Raw genomic sequence first — 17948 nt, 5'->3', positions numbered from 1 at the left:
GTGTGTGCAGGTGAGGGGTGAGTGTGGGACATGAGGGGGAGTGTGGGCGGTGGAGGGGAGCGTTGGAGGTGAGGTGGAGCGGGGAGGTGAGGGGGAGTTTGGGGGTTGGGGGGTGAGTTGCAGAGGTGACGGGTGTGTGGGGGGTGAGCGGGAATTGTGGGAGGGGAGGGGGAGAGGGGAGGTATGAGGGAGGTGAGGGGTGAGTTTGGCAGTTGAGGGTGAGTATGGGAGGTGATGGGGAGTGTGGGTGGTGGGGGGAGTGTGGGTGGTGAATGGGAGCAGTGTAGGTGAGGGGGAGTGTGGGGGTTGAGGGGTGAGTTGGGGAGGGGGAGTGTAGGAGGTGAGGTCGGAGTGCCAGACATGAGGGAGGAGTGAGGGAGGTGAGGGAGGAGTGAAGGATGTGAGAGGGGAGTGTGCTAAGTGAGGGGGGAGTATGGGAGTTGAGGGGTTGCATGTCGGTAAGGGGGAGTAGGGGATTTGCGGATGTGTGTGGAGGTGAGGGAGGAGTGTGGGAGGTGAGGGGGTGTGTGGAGGTGAGGGGGAAATATGGGAGTCGAGGGGGGAATGTGGGAGGTGAGGGGGAGCAGGGGAGGTGGGGGAATATGGGAGGTGTGGGGGAGTGTTGGAGGTGAAGTAGAGTGTAAGGGATGAGGGGTGAGTGGGGGAGGTGAGGAGGAGTATGGGAGGTGAGGCACAGAGTGGGAGGTAAGGGGGTGTGGTGTAGTTGAGGGGGGGAGTGTGTGTGAGGAAGGAGTGTGGGATCTGAGGGGGAGTGGGGGATGTGAGGGGGGAGTGGGGGAGGTGAGGGGGAGTGTGGAAGGAAAGGGAAGTGTGGGAGGTGAGCGGGGAGTGACGGAGTTGAGGTAGGAGTGCAGGATGTGAGGGGGAGGCGGAGCTGAGGGGGAGTTGCGGACGTGAGGGTGGAGTGTGAGATGGGGAGTGGGGGAGGTGAGGGGGAGTGGGGGATGTGAGGGGGGAGTGGGGGATATGAGGGGGGAGTGGGGGAGGTGAGGGAGAGTGTGGAAGGAAAGGGAAGTGTGGGAGGTGAGCGGGGAGTGGGGGAGGTGAGGGGGAGTGACGGAGTTGAGGTAGGAGTGCGGGATGTGAGGGGGAGGCGGAGGTGAGGGGGAGTTGCGGACGTGAGGGTGGAGTGTGAGATGGGGAGTGGGGGAGGTGAGGGGGAGTGGGGGAAGTGAGGGAGTGTGGGAGGTGTGGTGGGAGCATGGGAGGTGAGGCGGAGGGGGGAGGTGAGGCGGTCAGGGGGTGTGGCATAGTTGAGGGGGGAGTGTGTGAGGTGAGGAGAGAGTGGGATGTGAGGAGGGAGTGGGGAATGTGAGGGGGGAGTGGGGGAGCTGAGTTGGGGAGGTGAGGGGTGAGTGGGGAGATGAGGGGAGAGTAGTGAGATATAACAATTACAGCACAGAAACAGGCCATCTCAGCCCTTCTAGTCCGTGCCGAACGCTTACACTCACCTAGTCCCACTGGCCCGCACTCAGCACATAACCCTCCATTCCTTTCCTGTCCATATACCTATCCAATTTTACATTAAATGACAATACCGAACCTGCCTCTACCACTTCTACTGGAAGTTCATTCCACAAGGCTACCACTCTCTGAGTAAAGAAATTCCCCCTCGTGTTACCCTTAAACTTTTGCCCCCTAACTCTCAAATCATGCCCTCTTGTTTGAATCTCCCCTACTCTCAATGGAAAAAGCCTATCCACGTCAACTCTATCTATCCCCCTCATTATTTTAATTACCTCTATAAAGTCCCCTCTCAACCTTCTATGCTCCACTGAATAAACACCTAACTTGCTCAATCTTTCTCTGTAACTTAGGTGCTGAAACCCAGGTAACATTCTAGTAAATCTTCTCTGTACTCTCTCTATTTTGATGATATCTTTCCTATAATTTTGTGACCAGAAATGTACACAATACTCCAAATCTGGCCTTACCAATGCCTTGTACAATTTTAACATTACATCCCAACTCCTATACTCAATGCTCTGATTTATAAAGGCCAGCATACCAAAAGCTTTCTTCACCACCCTATCCACATGAGAGTCCATCTTCAGGGAACTATGCACCATTATTCCTAGATCACTCTGTTCTACTGCATTCTTCAATGCCCTACCATTTACCATGCATGTCCTATTTGGATTATTCCTACCAAAATGTAGCACCTCACACTTATCAGCATTAAACTCCATCTGCCATCATTCAGCCCACTCTTCTAACTGGCCTAAATCTCTCTGCAAGCTTTGAAAACCTATTTCATTATCCACAACGCCACCTACCTTAGTATCATCTGCATACTTACTAATCCAATTTACCACCCCTTCATCCAGATCATTAATGTATATGACAAACAACATTGGACCCAATACAGATCCCTGAGGCACACCACTAGTCACCGGCCTCCAACCTGACAAACAGTTATCTGCCACTACTCTCTGGCATCTCCCATCCAGCCACTGTTGAATCCATTTTACTACTTCAATATTAATATCTAATGACTGAACCTTCCTAACTAACCTTCCGTGCGGAACCTTGTCAAAGGCCTTACTGAAGTCCATATAGACAACATCCACTACTTTACCCTCGTCAACTTTCCTCGTAACCTCTTCAAAAAATTCAATGATTTGTCAAACATGACCTTCCCCACACAAATCCATGCTGACTGTTCCTAATCAGACCCTGTCTATCCAGATAATTATATTTACCATCTCTAAGAATACTTTCCATTAATTTACCCACCACTGACGTCAAACTGACAGGCCTATAATTGCTAGTTTTACTCTTGGAACCCTCTTTAAACAATGGAACCGCATGAGCAAAACGCCAATCCTCCAGCACCATCCCCGTTTCTAATGACATTTGAAATATTTCTGTCAGAGCCCCTGCTATTTCTACACCAACTTCCCTCAAAGTCATAGGGAATATCCTGTCAGGAACTGGAGATTTATCCACTTTTATATTCCTTAAAAGCGCCAGTACTTCCTCCTCTTTAATTGTTATAGTTACCATAACTTCCCGACTTGTTTCCCTTACCTTACACAATTCAATATCCTTCTTAGTGAATACCGAAGAAAAGAAACTGTTTAAAATCTCCCCCATCTCTTTCAGCTCCACACATAGCCGTCCACTCTGATTCTCTAAGGGACCAATTTTATCCCTCACTATCCTTTTGCTATTAATATAACTGTAGAAACCCTTCGGATTGATTTTCACTTTACTTGCCAAAGTGACCTCGTATCTCCTTTTAGCTTTTCTAATTACTTTCTTAAGATTCTTTTTACATTCTTTATATTCCTCGAGCACCTCATTTACTCCATGCTGCCTATATTTATTGTAGATCTCTCTCTTTTTCCGAACCAAGTTTCCAACATCCCTTGAAAACCATGGCGCTCTCAAACTTTTAACCTTTCCTTTCAACCTAACAGGAACATAAAGATTCTGTACCCTCAAAATTTCACCTTTAAATGACCTCCATTTCTCCATTACATCCTTCCCATAAAACAAATTGTCCCAAATATTTATGGTTTTATATTGCAATATTTCTTCACTATTCTTGGTGGTGCGGCTGTAATGAAACCCAATTTCCCTCGGGATCAATAAAGTATGACTGTCTGTCTGTCTGTCTGTCTGTCTGTAAGTAAGTCCTTTCACATCTCCTCAAAGTTAGCCTTTCTCCAATCAAAAATCTCAACCCTGGGTCCAGTCCTATCCTTCTCCATAATTATATTGAAACTAATGGTATTGTGATCACTGGACCTGAAGTGCTCCCCAACACATACATCCGTCACCTGACCTATCTCATTCCCTAACAGGAGATCCAACACTGCCCCTTTTCTCATCAGTACCTCTACGTATTGCTGCAAAAAACTATCCTGCACACATTTTACAAACTCCAAACCACCCAGCCCTTTTACAGATTCAGCTTCCCAGTCTATGTGTGGAAAATTAAAATCTCCCACAATCACAACCTTGTGCTTACTACAAATATCTGCTATCTCCTTACAAATTTGCTCCTCCAATTCTCGCTCCCCATTAGGTGGTCTATAATACACCCCTATCAGTGTTATTACACCTTTCCCATTCCTCAATTCCACCCAAATAGTCTCCCTAGACAAGCCCTCTGATTTATCCTGCCAAAGCACCGTTGTAATATTTTCTCGGACAAGCAATGCAACACCTCCTCCTCTTGCCCCTCTGATTCTATCACACCTGAAGCAACGAAATCCAGGAATATTTAGTTGCCAATCACACCCCTCCTGCAACCATGTTTCACTAATAGCCACAACATCATATTTCCAGGTATCAATCCATGCTCTAATCTCATCCACCTTTCTTACAATGCTCCTAGCATTAAAATAGATACATTTAAGAAACTCTCTACCTCTTCCTCTCTGTTTATCCCTAACAATGTGATCAACTTTATAATCTCTTTCTTCCTTCTCCCCTACATCTTCGGTCTGAGCGCTCCCCTTCTCTATCATCTGCCTATCCTCCCTCACACACTGTCTACTAACTTTCTCTATTTGTGAACTAACCTTCTCTCCCCTAGTCTCTTCAAATTGATTCCCACCCCCAACCATTTTAGTTTAAAGTCTCCCCAGTAGCCTTAGCAAATCTATGATGATGAGATGAGGGGGAAGTGGGGGAGGTGAGAGGTGTGTGGTAGTTGAGGGTGAGCGTGGGATGTGAGGGGGAGTGTGGGAGGTGAGGGGATGGGTGGCAGGTGAGTGTGGAGTGTGGGAGGTGAAGGAGAGTGTGGGAGGAGGGGGGAGTGGGGGAAGTGAGGGTGGAGTTGGGGAGGTGAGACAGAGTGTGGGAGGTGAGGGAAGAGTGCAGGAGGTGAGGGGGAGGGGGAGTTGAATGGAGTAGGGGAGGTGAGGGAAAGTGTGGGGGAGGTGAGGGTGTGTGTGGGAGGTGAGGGTGTGAGAGGTATTATTCTGACCTTTTGGGACTGTCGGGCTACAGATCATGGGTGCAGACACGGCTGAGTGTTGGCTGGGATCAGCAACATCTGACCCTGTAATATTCCAGCCTGTGTCAGAGTGGTGATTGATCTTCGGTGCAGAAATACAAACCCAGTTCTGGGAATTTGCCACCATGTTCTCGAGGTTGGAATGAAGCACCCAAAGCGCAAAAGTTTGGAAAATTCCACCCAGAGCATTTCATTCACATGACGAGGATTAGTTCACACAACAAACAATGGGTGGAGGAAATCAGTGAGCAGCATCTCTGGGGTGGGGGGGTGGGCTGGTGGTGAAGTGAAATTTTGCCAATTTTGGTCAAAATCCTGCATCAGTCATTATGAAGGCTTTAAACCAAAAACATCCAGTCTTAATGCAGCTTTACCCCAAATGTGAAAGACCTTTGCTCACCAACCATCACTCCCACCGACAGATTATGCTTAACCCAATGTTCCCAGAGAAGATTGTTCACTCCAAATCTGAAGTCTCTTGTATTTGATCAAGATTATTTTAAGGAGCCTTGGTTGTAAAATACAGGGAATTAGTTTATTATTCTTAATATACAAATCTCTAAACAGAGCAATGTCATGAAAGATTTAAATAATTCAACCTCACAGAAGAAAATGTTTTTATTAAATAAAACGGCTATTTCTTGTAGTTTTTGAATATTTCAATATTGAACTCTTACCAGATTCTACGATGGATTTCTGAAGTTCCAGCTCTGAAAAGACAGACCAGTGGTATATTAGAACAACAACAAATTTTCAGGACAATGATTTCGCTTCAGATGCTGGAGATCTGAAAGAATGGGGAACACTCAGAGGGTCAGGCAGCTGTGGAGATGATAAATGACAACACAAAAACCATTCCCAACAGTTGCTGTAAGAAAACATGAACACAGTGATCACGGTTTGAAGTGGTTACACTCAGTGTTGAATTTGAAATGCTGTGAGCTACCAGTGTTGTGGTTTCTCGTGCCCCACAAACGACCAGGAGACACAGAAGATTCTTCAAGAAGTATTAAACATTAATTTGCAAATCAAAGCTGAGACAGTCAGTGAGCTAATCGCTGATTGCCCACCGATCCTTGGACATAGCATTTTTTATAGCAATCTCCTGGTTTAGTTGCATTAGCATATCCAATCGGTCTATAGTTGCGTATCACATGTACATCTGCCACTATTGTTTCTACCCATTGACTTAATCATGTTCTAATCTACATCTCTTAGCTACCTCTCATTAACACACCATTGTCTTCTACATTCTTAAGATTTCATTTTGGATACATGCATAGCAAATAGCAAGTTTCAAAGCTGACTACATAGTTTTGGTTACACAGCAAATAATGCAACTTTTATACTCCAATACCAGCTGTATATGGTGCTCACAGTGTGACCTCTTCTGCATTCGTGAGACCCGATGTAGATTGGGGGACTGTCTTGTCGGCACCATCACTCCACCTGCATCAAGCAGGATTTCCCAGTGGCCAACCATTTTAATGCCGATCCCCATTCCCATTCCGACATATTGAGCCTCCTCTCCTGGCACAATGAGGCCACTCTTGTGTTGGAGAAGCAACACCTGATATTAGTTTCCAACCTGATGTCATGAATATCAATTTCTCCCCCACCCAACTTCTCCCTTTTTCCATTTCCCATTCTGACTCCCTCCTTACCCCCCTCTTCTCCTAACCTGCCTATCACCTCCCTCTGATGCCCTCCCTCCACTATTTTTCTATTCCCCATTCTGACTCCCCTCTGACCCCTTCTAGATAGATAGATAGATACTTTATTGATGCCAAATGAAGTTACAGATATTAGAATAAAAAATGTAACCTCAAACAGTCTAACAGGAGGGGTCATCACTTCCCCTCTAGAGGTTGACTCATTATCGAGCCTAATGGCTGAGAGTAAGAATGACCCCATACAGTGATTTTTGGACCAGTGCAGTTGTCTTAGTTTATTACTAAAAGTGAACCTCTGTTCAGTCTAGGTGACATGCAGAGGGTGAGAAACATTGTCCATATTTTCCGTCGGGTCCTTTGTTCTACAACAGCCTCCAGTGTGCACAGTTTGACTCCTTTTACAGAGCCAACCTGTCTAATCAGTTTATTGAGCCTGTTGGCATCTCCAGTGTTGATGCCATTGCCCCAGCACACCACCGCATTGAAGATTGTCCTGGTGACAACAGACTGGTAGAACATGTGAAAGAGAGGCCTGCAGACTCCAAAGGACCTCAGTCTCCTCAGAAAGTAGAGGAAACTCTGGCCTTCTTGTACTCAGCTTCAGTGTTGGTACTCCACTAAAGTCTGTCATCCAGGTGCACCCCCAGGTACTTGTAGGTCCTCACCACATCCACGTCCTCACCATCAATAGTAACACAGAGCAGTGCAGGATCAATCTTCCTAAAGTCCATCACCATCTCCTTTGCCTTACTGATGTTGAGCTGAAGGTGATTCAGCTTGCACCATTTGACAAAGTCCAAGACCAGAAGGCAGATGAGCAGATTAGGCCATTCAGTCCATCGAGTCAACTCCACCATCCAGGACTGCTGATCTCTGATCCCACCCTACCCCATGCACCTGACACTCCCCATATCCTTTGATGCCCTGACCGATCAGGAAACGTTCAACTTTTGCCTGAAATAAACTCACTGACTTGGCCTCCACCGCAGTCTGTGGCTGAGCATTCCACAGATTCACTACTCTCTGGCTAAAAAAAAATTCTCCTTACCTCTGTTCTAAAAGGTCACCCCTCCATTTTGAGGCTGTGCCCTCTAGTTCTGGATATCTCCACCACAGGAAACTGACCCCTGAGGAATACCACTAGTCAGTGGCAGCCAACCAGTAAAGACCCCTTTTATTCCCACTCACTGCCTCCTGCCTTCCACCAGTTCCTCTCCATACCAGTATCTTTCCTGTGAAATCCATAGGATTTTATTTGCTAAGCAGCCTCATGTCTGGCACCTTATCAAATGCCTTCTGAAAATCCAAGTAAATCACATCCACTGTCTCTCCTTTGTCCACCCTGCTTGGTACTTCCTCGAGGAACTCCAACAGATTGGTCAGGCAAGATTTCCCGTTACAGAAACCATGCTGACTTTGACTTATTTTATCATTAGTCTACAAGTACCCCAAAACCTCATCCTTAATAATAGCGTCCAACAGTTTAGCAACCACTGAGATTAGGCTAACTAGCCTATAATTTCCTTTCTTTTGCCTTCCTCCCTTCTTAAAGAGTGGAGTGATATTTGCAAATTCCAGTCCGCCAGACCCATGACAAACGTCCTCCACCAAGGCCCTGTATTCATCCTCCCAACCTCCCTTTATACACTATTGCTAAGTTGTCAGATAATTTTCTACAGATGAAATGACTCAGTGTTGTATCTAAAGTCTGGGGTATAGAGGGTAAACAGGAAGGGAGCCAATACCATTGCCTGTGGGGCCCCAGTGCTGCTTCTAGCCATGTCTGACACACAGCTGTGAAGCCACACAAACCGTGGTCTGCCAGTCAGGTAGTCCATTATCCAGGATACAATGGAATTGCCAACCTGTATTGAATGGAGCTTTCCCTCAGCAATGAGGGCTGTATGGTATCTTTACAGAGCTTCTCTCCTAACATGCCTATCACCTCCCTCTGATGCTTTCCCTCTTCTCTCTTTCCATTCTTCATTCTGACTTCCCTCTTACCGCTTCTCCTCCACTGCCTATCAGCTCCCTTCTTCTTCTCTCTCTCCCCTGATCCATTCTCCTCTCCAAAAAAGATTCCTTCTGCTTCAAAACTTTACTTTTCAAGTCTATCATCCCCCATCTTCACAATTCAATTCTCTCCCTCATCCACCACTCTTTTCCCTCACCTGCCTTCACCTACCAGCCTCTGGATTGTACTCCGTCCCCTCCACCCATGTTCTTATGGGCTTCTTCACCCTTCCTTTCCAATCAAGGGTCTTGGTCTGAGACGGTGACTGTTTATTTCTTTCCACAGATGCTGAGTTCCACCAGCACTTTTTGTGCTTCACTTCTTAAAAAATTAAGTTCTGTCCTTCAGCCCCTGATCAGCCTCTTTAGACCATTGTAGGGCACTGTGAGTGGAGAGCTCACAGGGTTAGGATATGTGATGAAAATGCATATTTTAAAATTTGGTTTGAGCTATTAAACAAAGTTATCATACAAACTGTAAACAGTTTCATAACTGTAGAGGAGCCCAAACATCGGGAACCAAGTTACCGGAAGCAGGTGAATCAGTGACCAGTTGAACCTCAGGGCACGTCACCATGCAGACACAGGAGATGCAACATCGGGCAGTTTCCTTCCTTACTTCCCATCTCTATGGCTACAAATATTCTTTCCAGAGACAACATTCACTGCTGGAATGTCAGAACTTGCTGGGAAATGTGGATTTTACATGATTTCTCCAGAAAATGCTCTGGCTTTTCATCGAAATTTCAGAGGGAAACTGGGAGATGTTCCAGTGGATTTCCAGGCCAGTACTTCACAATATTGCAGAAACGTACCTTTTATGTGTCTGTTTTGTTTCACATTCCAATAAATCACAGTGGAGTTAGCAGCAATTAGAACACAAATGGTGACCAGTAGCAGGGCCCATTGAACAACAGCGGGGAAGAGATCGTCTGTAGAATAAAGATCAGTGAATCAGACAATGAAAAAAGCTGCAATGCTCCCCAGCGGGATTAGTTCGGTAAATATAGAAACATAGAAAATAGGTGCAGGAGTAGGCCTTTCGGCCCTTCCAGCCTGCACCGCCATTCAGTATGATCATGGCTGATCATCCAACTCAGAACCCTGTACCTGCTTTCTCTCCATATCCCCGATCCCTTTAGCCACAAAGGCCATATCTAACTTCCTCTTAAATATAGCCAATGAACTGGCCTCAACTGTTTCCTGTGGCAGAGAATTCCACAGCTTCACCACTCTCTGTGTGAAGAAGTTTTTTTTCATCTCGGTCCTAAAAGGCTTCCCCTTTATCCTTAAACTGTGACCCCTCGTTCTGGACTTCCCCAACATCGGAAACAATCATCCTGCATCTAGCCTGTCCAATCCCTTTAGAATTGTATACGTTTCAATAAGATCCCCCCTCAATCTTCTAAATTCCAGTGAGTATAAGCCTAGTTGATCCAGTCTTTCTTCATATGAAAGTCCTGCCATCCCAGAAATCAATCTGCTGAACCTTCTTCATACTCCATGAGGTGGAAAGTCCACAACTGCCCTAGCAGCCTCCTCCTGTCACGTCAATAGATGTTTACTGGAAGAACCAGAAATGGCTGCAATGGACTGTTATAATGGAGGCTCTGAGACTTCATCACTCTCACTGATGTTTAATTGCAGAGATACACAGCACAGAAACAGGTCCATCAGCCCAAATGGTCCATGATGACCACCAGGCCCCATCCAAACTAGTCCCTTTTGCCAGGGTTTAGCCCAGATCCTTGTAAACCTTCCGTGTCCATGTGCCCGACAGATTATCCATTCAAAGTTTCAATGTTCCATGCACAAGTCCATGTGAGCACCAGCTCAAAAAACACACACACTTGCAGCAACATCACAGGCTATAGAGTCACAGAGGTAGCACTCACAATGAAAACATAAATTATACATAATTTTTACAGGAAATTACACAATCAGAATGAAAAAATAAACAAAGTCTGTTGTAGTGCAAAGTGATCAAGGTTGTCACAGTGTTGTACTGAGGTAGTGATTAGAGTTTTGTGAGTTAGTTCATGAACTGAACAGTTTCTATTCCTGAACCTGGTTGTGTGGGGACTTCAGGCTTCTGTAGCTTCTGCCTAATGGTCACTGCAAGGAGATGTCATGGCTGAATGGTGAAACTCTTTAATAATGGAATTACCTTCTAGAGGCAGCACCTCCTGTAGATACTACCAATGGTGGGGAGGGATTTGCCCCTGATGTATTGGGCTGAGTCCACTTCTCTCTGCAGCTTCTTACATTCCCAGGCATTCGGATTGCCAGACCAGATCATGATACGACCAGCCAGAATACTGAGTATTGTTACAATTGTTATTATTGTACTTGTCTCAACCACCTCCCCTGGCAGCTTATTCCACATAGCAACTTCAGTGGAAAAAAGGTTGCTGCTCATGTTCCTGCTAAATCTTCCCCCCCCCCCCCCCCCACCTTAAAACTATGCCTCTACAGCAGAAGATAGTGGAGAGTTTGTGGAGGCAGATGCTGGAAAGACCTCGGACAAAGTTAGGGATCCAAAGGTTGAGCATGGTGTGACCTGTGTTCTGAGCCACAAATATGTCAATGCAAGAAGTATCGTAGGAAAGGTGGATAATAGTGCTGAAGGTCAGGTGGCTGGTTGACGAACAGAGGCAATGTGCAATGAGGAGAGGCTGCTGATAGGACAAAATTGCAGTCAACAGGATGAGTTGTAACGTAAAAGGTGGACAAAATCAAAAAGGGTGAACACAGGACTGACATAGTATACGGAATAAGGTAGATGAACTTGCAGCACAGTTACAGATTGGCAGGTAGGATGATGGAGCCATCACTGAATCATGGCTGAAAGATTATAGCTGGGATCATAATGTCTGAGGATACACATTGTATTGAAAGGACAGGCAGGAAAGCTGCATTGCTCTGTTGGTAAAAACTGATATCATCATTCGACAGAGATGAAATAGCGTCGGAAGGTGTTGAATCATCGTGGACAGAGCTAAGGAACTGCAAGGTGTTACGTCCGTGGCCCCCTCCTTTTTGAGAATCGCAAGATCACTATTAAGTCAGGTCAGGAGACCCAGGAAATGAGAGAAAGACATGCAGAATCCACAAAGAGTTTGGAATGTGTCCTGGCCTCCGAAAGGCGGAACCATTGATAACGGCTATTGTCTCTTGGAGACGGGATTGTGTATTGAATACTGTACGATTCATCGAAGCCCCAGGCAATGAACTGAGGGGGGGTTGGTGGAGGGATTGCATCATCCCAACCTGATTGACATCTGAGACCCTGTGAGTCAGGATAAAAGAGGGCCTGGGGAATAGCCCCTTCAGACGCACCAGAAGAAATGCTAGAACTCCTGTAACAGAGTAACAGCGAAAGCCGGTGGAAAAGCCCACGTGCGTCCTTTTCCATTTGCCTCGGAATTGGTGGGCCTTTACCACGGAAGAACGGCTTTAGCTAACCACAAATGGGAAATCAGCCCCCAATGACTCTCGAAGGATTGACATCATAAAAGGAATGGGCAAGTTAAACCTCCGTCTTTCTCTCCAACCAAACAGCTGCAGCTTGAATGAACTTGAGTGACTTTTATATTTCCATCGGACAATACATTATCCCCTAGACAACGATAGAGCTATTTCTTATTGATTATTATTATACCCGCGCTTTTAGATTTAGTATTGACGACGTATATTATCTGTATGTTTGCATTGACATTATTTTTGTGTATTTTTATCAATAAATACTGTTAAAAATAGTACCATCAGACTTCAACGGACCTCTCTATCTTTGCTGGTAAGTGACCCAGTTACGGGGTACGTAACAAAGGGTAAAAAGACCCTGATAGGAGTTGCATACAGACCCCCAGACTGTAGTAAGGATATGGCCTACAAATTACTATGGGAGAAAGAAAATGCATACCACAAGGGCAATATTACAATAGTCATGGGGGGACTTCAGTATGCAGGTAGATTGAGAAAATCAGGCTGTTGTGGGATTCCTGCAGGGAGAATTTCTAGAATGCCTACGAGGCAGCTTTTCAGAACAGCTTGTTGAGCTCAAAATAGAATCAGATATTTCAGATTGAGTGTTGTGCAATGAACCAGAATTGATTAGAGAGCTTAATGTAAAAGAACCCTTAGGGGATGATCACTGAAATTCGAGAAGAAAAAACTCAAGTCAGATGTATCAGTATTTCAGTGGAGTAAAGGGAATTACAGAGGCATGAGAGAGGAGTTGGCCAGAATTGATTGGAAAAGAACACTGGCAGGGATGACAGCAGTCAGCAAAGCCTGGAATTTCCGGAAGCTATTCAGAGGCACGGGATATATACATCCCAAAGAGGAAGAGGTTTTCTAAAGGAACCGTGGCTAACATGAGAAGTCAAAGCCAAAGAGAGCATATAATAGAGCAAAAGTTAGTGGGAAATTAAAGTATTGAAAAGCTTTTAAAAACCAACAGAAGGCAACTAAAAAAGTCACTAAGGGAAAGATGGAATGCAAAAGCAAGAGAGCCAATAATATTAAAGTGGATATCAAAAGTTTCTTCAGATACATAAAGTGTAAAAGAGAGGTAAGAATGGATATCGGACCACTCAAAAATGATGCCAGAGAGATAGTAATGGGGGACAACAAATCGGCGGAGGAACTGAAGAAGTATTTTGCATCAGTCTTCACTGTGGAAGACACTAGCAGTATGGTGGAAGTTCCAAGTGTCAGGGATCATGATGTTGGTGAAGTTACCATAACAGGAGTGAAAGTTCATGGGAAACTGAAAGGACTGAAGGTAGATAAGTCACTGGACCAGATAGTGTACACCCTGGAGATCTGAAAGAAGTGGCTGAAGAGATCATGGAGGCATTAATAATGATATTTCAAGAATCACCAGATTCTACAATGGATACAGAAGACTAGAAAATTGCAAATGTTACTCCACCCTTAAGAAGGGAGGGAGGCAGAAGAAAGGAAACTATAGGCCAGTTAGTCTGACCGCAGTGGTTGGGAAGTTGTTGGTTGATTTTTAAGGATGAGGTCTCAGGGTACTTTGAGGCAAATAATATAATAGGCCATAATCAGCATGGTTTTCTCAAGGGAAAATCTTTCCTGAGGAATCTGTTGGAATTCTTTGAATAAACAACAAGCTGTAAAGACAAAGGAGAATCGGTTGGTGTTGTGTCCTTGGATTTTCAGAAGGCCTTTGACAAGGTGCCACACATGAGGCTGCTTAACAAGCTACCAGCCCAGGAAAGATTCTAATATGGATAAGGGAGTGGCTGATTGGCAGGAGGCAAAGAGTGGGAATAAAGAGGGGCTTTTCTGGTTATCTGCTGGTGACTGGTGGTGTTCCACAGAGGTCTGTGTTGGGACTGATTCTTTCTACGTTATATGTCAATGATTTTGATGATGGAGTTGATGGCTCTGTTGCAAAGTTTGCAGATGATATGAAGATAGGTAGAGGGGCGGGTGGTTTTGAGGAAGTAGAGAGGCTACAGTACGACTGACAGGTTAGGAGAATGGGCAAAAAAATGGCAGATGGAGTACATTGCCGGGTAGTGTATGGTCATTCATTTTGGTAGAAGAAATGAAAGGGTTGACTATTTTCTAAATGGAGAGAAAATACAAAATCAAAACTGAGGCACAATGGGACCAGAGAGTCCTTGTGCAGGATTCCTGGAAGTTTAAATTGAAGGTTGAGTCTGTGGTGAGGAAGGCAAATGCAATGCACTTATTTCAAAAGGACAAGAATATAAAAGCAAGGACATAACGTTTATACTTTATAAAGCAGTGGTCAGGCCTCATTTGGAGTATTGTGAGCAGTTTTCGGCCCTACATCTTAGAAAGGATGTGCTGATAGTGCAGAGGGTTCAAAAGAGGTTCACAAAAATAATTCCAGGATTGAATAGCTTGTCATATGAAGAGCGTTTGATGGTTCAGTGCCTGTATTCACTGGAATTCAGAAGAATGAGGGGTGACCTCAATGAAACCAATTGAATGGTGAAAGGCTTGATAGAGTGGATATGGAGAGGATGCTTCCTATGTTGGGAGAGTGTAAGACCAGAGGACACAGCCTCAGAATAGAGAGGCATCCTTTTAGAACAGTGATGAGGAGGAATTTCCTTTGCTAGTGAGTGGTGAATCTGTGGAATTCTTTGCCACAGGCAGTTGTGGAGGGCAAGTCTTTATGTATATTTAAAGCAGAAATTGATGGATTGTTGATTGGTCAGGGCACGAAGGGACATGGGGAGAAGGCAGGAGATTGGGACTGAGAGGAAAATTGGATCAGCCATGATAAAATGGTGAAGCAGACTCGTTGGGCCAAATGGCCTAATTCTGCTCCGATATCTTATGGTCTAATGGTTTCTCTAACCCGGGGAAAAAGACTGTGAATTCATCCTCTCTATGTTCATCATGATTTTATACATCTCTACAAGATCTCTGGTTCCTGGTGTTATAACCAGGGCAGTTGGTGGAGATAAGCTCCCACAATCTACTTAATATTCCCAATGGAGTGCATCTCAAATAGCCCCTGACAATCAAGTCCACCTCCTGCCTTTCCAGTGTGGCTCAGCTACTAAGCATGGTGGAACCGTTTCTACTGACAGGAGAAGGGCCAAAAGCAGGTACTGGCATCTGAAAACAAGTCACTCTGAACAGATGGGGCTCATCAGCTGTGGTTAGCAGATCATCTAGCAGACGGAAAATCCTAACCTCAATCCTCTGCTGTCTTGTGACTCTTCCCAGTCATGGGGATGTCTTTGGGAGTAAACCCTGAGGAAAGATCCGGAGTTAGAGTCTACAACACCACTGATGCTGAACTGTATTGGTGTCTGCTGTTCCTTTTGATATGTCGGCTGTTTGGAGAGGGGGAGAGATATGGCCGAAGTTGGGGACCGTCGTAAGCGGTGTGCGAGAAAGCAGAAATGAGGCGAGCGGGCAGGAATCCATACCAGGAAAAAAGCAAGCCCTAGCCAGCCAGCTCTCCCGACCATTCTGCTCTCCAATGGACATTAAATTGGACTACATCCGTGGCAACAAAATACTCGGCAGGAGTACAGAAACAGACGGAATCCCGGACACCGCCATTCGGCTGTTTATTTATGTAACAGACTTTCCCCCCAAGCCATCGGACTACCAACCTACTGCCCTCTGCTGTGCCTATTGTCTTGTTTATTATTTATTGTAATACCTGCACTGTTTTGTGCACTTTATGCAGTCCTGGTTAGGTCTGTAGTCTAGTGTAGTTTTTCTGTTGGTTTATGTAGTTTAGTGTAGTTTTTGTATTGTTCATGTAGCACCATGGTCCTGAAAAACGTTGTCTCGTTTTTACTGTGTACTGTACCAGCAGTTATGGTCGAAATGACAATAAAAAGTGACTTGACGTGACTTGTCTTGACTTGCCCTGACTTGTGTACCAGTTTATATGATATGTAAACAGCTCAGATGCAATATCCATGTTTGACCCAAACCAATGGAAGGGGCTCATAAGATCAGCTCTCTGTCTCATACGCTCCAAGGAATAAACTCCTAGACTGTGCAACCTCTCCCCATTACTCAGTCCCTCTCGTCCCAGCAAGATCCTTGTAAATATTTCTGAACTCTTTCGAGTAGCAGGGTGACTAAAACAGAACAGGCCAGTGTGCTAAAAGCTCCCTTTATCAACCCGTGTAACTGTGACTCCACTTTCTGGGAACCATGTACTTGGACTCCAAGGTCCATCTATCCCCCAACATTCCACTGCGCCCTGTTGTTCACTGTGTACCACCGCCCTTGATTTGACTTTCAAAAATGCAATAGCTAGCACTTATCAGAATTAAGTTCATTCTGATGTACATCAGCCCACTTATTCAGCAGATACATATCCTTCTGTAATTTTCGATAAACTTTTTCTCTGTCCACCATACCCCAGTTACAGCTGGACAACAAAGATTTTGCTTCCTGAATACTTTTGGGTGTATCTTACTGATTTTGAGTTGCTGATCATGAAATCCACCATGAAATTTCCCTATCATGTACATTTTCTTGAAATCATCTATATTTGTTATTTCAATTCATAAATCATCAGAATAACTGATGCCAAGATTACTGAAGGCATTTTTGATGGCCCACAAATCAAACAGGTCATCAATGTCAGGCAATTTGAAGAACTTTTAGTGGGACTGGAGAAAATCACATGGAAAGCATCCAAGGATGTTGTTAAACATTTTCTGGCAACTACAGAGCACCAAACGACATGCAGCTTGTTGACAACATGAGTCAAGCAAACAAACTCATGAAGAGCAACATGTCTCTAAAGATTCATTTTCTGATTCCCATTTAGAATGCTTCCCTGCAAATCTTGGTGCTGTCAGCGATGAGTATGGTGAAAGGTTTCACCAGGATATTGTGGTCATGGAGAAACAGTATCAGGGCAATTGGAATCTGTCAATGCTAGTGATAATTCTTAGACACTTAAGTGAGAAGCTTCAGACACTGAATATAAATGAAAGTTATCAACAAAAGAAATTAGCATAGTTTAACTTTTGCTAAGAGTCAGCACCGTCATGCAAATAAATGCATTATTGTCAATAAAAGTTAATTTCCTGATTCTCCAAATTCCTGTATGATGCAAGTCTGAAATCATATTTGTGTTCAGCATCATGTGGTCTATCATACACAAACAAATATCTGATGAAGCAACACTTTCATAACAATTTGCTGTCCAGTGTTATTTTCATGTCATCTGCAAACTTACTTCTTGTTAATTCTCATGAAATAGCACTAATAGGCTGAGCACTGTATCGTAGGAAAGGTGGATGACAGACCACACAACAAGCCGAGGGATTTAAAGCAACAAATTTGTAAAGAGATTGCAGACTGGTGCAAGAAACACACGGTAGTAGTATTTGGTGATTTTAACTTTCAACATATTGACTGGGAATCCCATACTCTCACAGGACTGGATAGGATAGAGTTTGTCAAATGTGTTCAGAAAAGTTTCCTTCATCAATATGTCGGAGTCCCAATGACAGAGTGTGCAATACTGGATCTGCTATTCGGGAATTCCCAGCTTGTGTAGGGGAGCAGTTTACATCCAGTGACCACAATGCTATTAGTTTCAAAGTGAATATGTAAAAATATAAATCCGTTCCAAGGGTTGAGATTCTAAATTGGAGAAAGGCCAATTTCATGTCATCAGAAATGATCTGACAAGTGTGGATTGGGACAGGATGTTTTCTGGCAAAGGTGTACTTTGAAAGTGGAGACTTTCAAAACCAAATTTTGAGAGTAATAAA

General features: G+C 44.6%; 1 protein-coding gene and 1 long non-coding RNA gene across 4 annotated transcripts in view; one reads left to right on the top strand and one right to left on the bottom strand.

Annotated features, from left to right (window-relative positions):
- The window catches only part of LOC140720435 (butyrophilin subfamily 3 member A3-like), a 774879-nt gene that overhangs the window by 702628 nt on the left and 54303 nt on the right, over positions 1-17948 (bottom strand). For all 3 annotated transcript variants that reach the window (XM_073035302.1, XM_073035297.1, XM_073035289.1), the window contains exons 5-6: positions 9492-9608; positions 5668-5700 (exon numbers count right to left, since the gene is read on the bottom strand). In XM_073035302.1, the coding sequence (XP_072891403.1) occupies positions 5668-5700; positions 9492-9608 (150 nt within the window). The remainder of the gene's footprint in view (positions 1-5667; positions 5701-9491; positions 9609-17948) is intronic.
- Positions 1-17948, top strand: part of LOC140720484 (uncharacterized) — a 736320-nt gene that overhangs the window by 701526 nt on the left and 16846 nt on the right. The gene's annotated exons all lie outside the window — the stretch shown is intronic.

The sequence above is a fragment of the Hemitrygon akajei genome, chromosome 2 (assembly GCF_048418815.1).
Source record: "Hemitrygon akajei chromosome 2, sHemAka1.3, whole genome shotgun sequence".
NCBI classification, from domain to species: domain Eukaryota; kingdom Metazoa; phylum Chordata; class Chondrichthyes; order Myliobatiformes; family Dasyatidae; genus Hemitrygon; species Hemitrygon akajei.
Note: the sequence above shows the minus strand (reverse complement) of the source record. Positions and strands in the feature narration are given on the sequence as shown.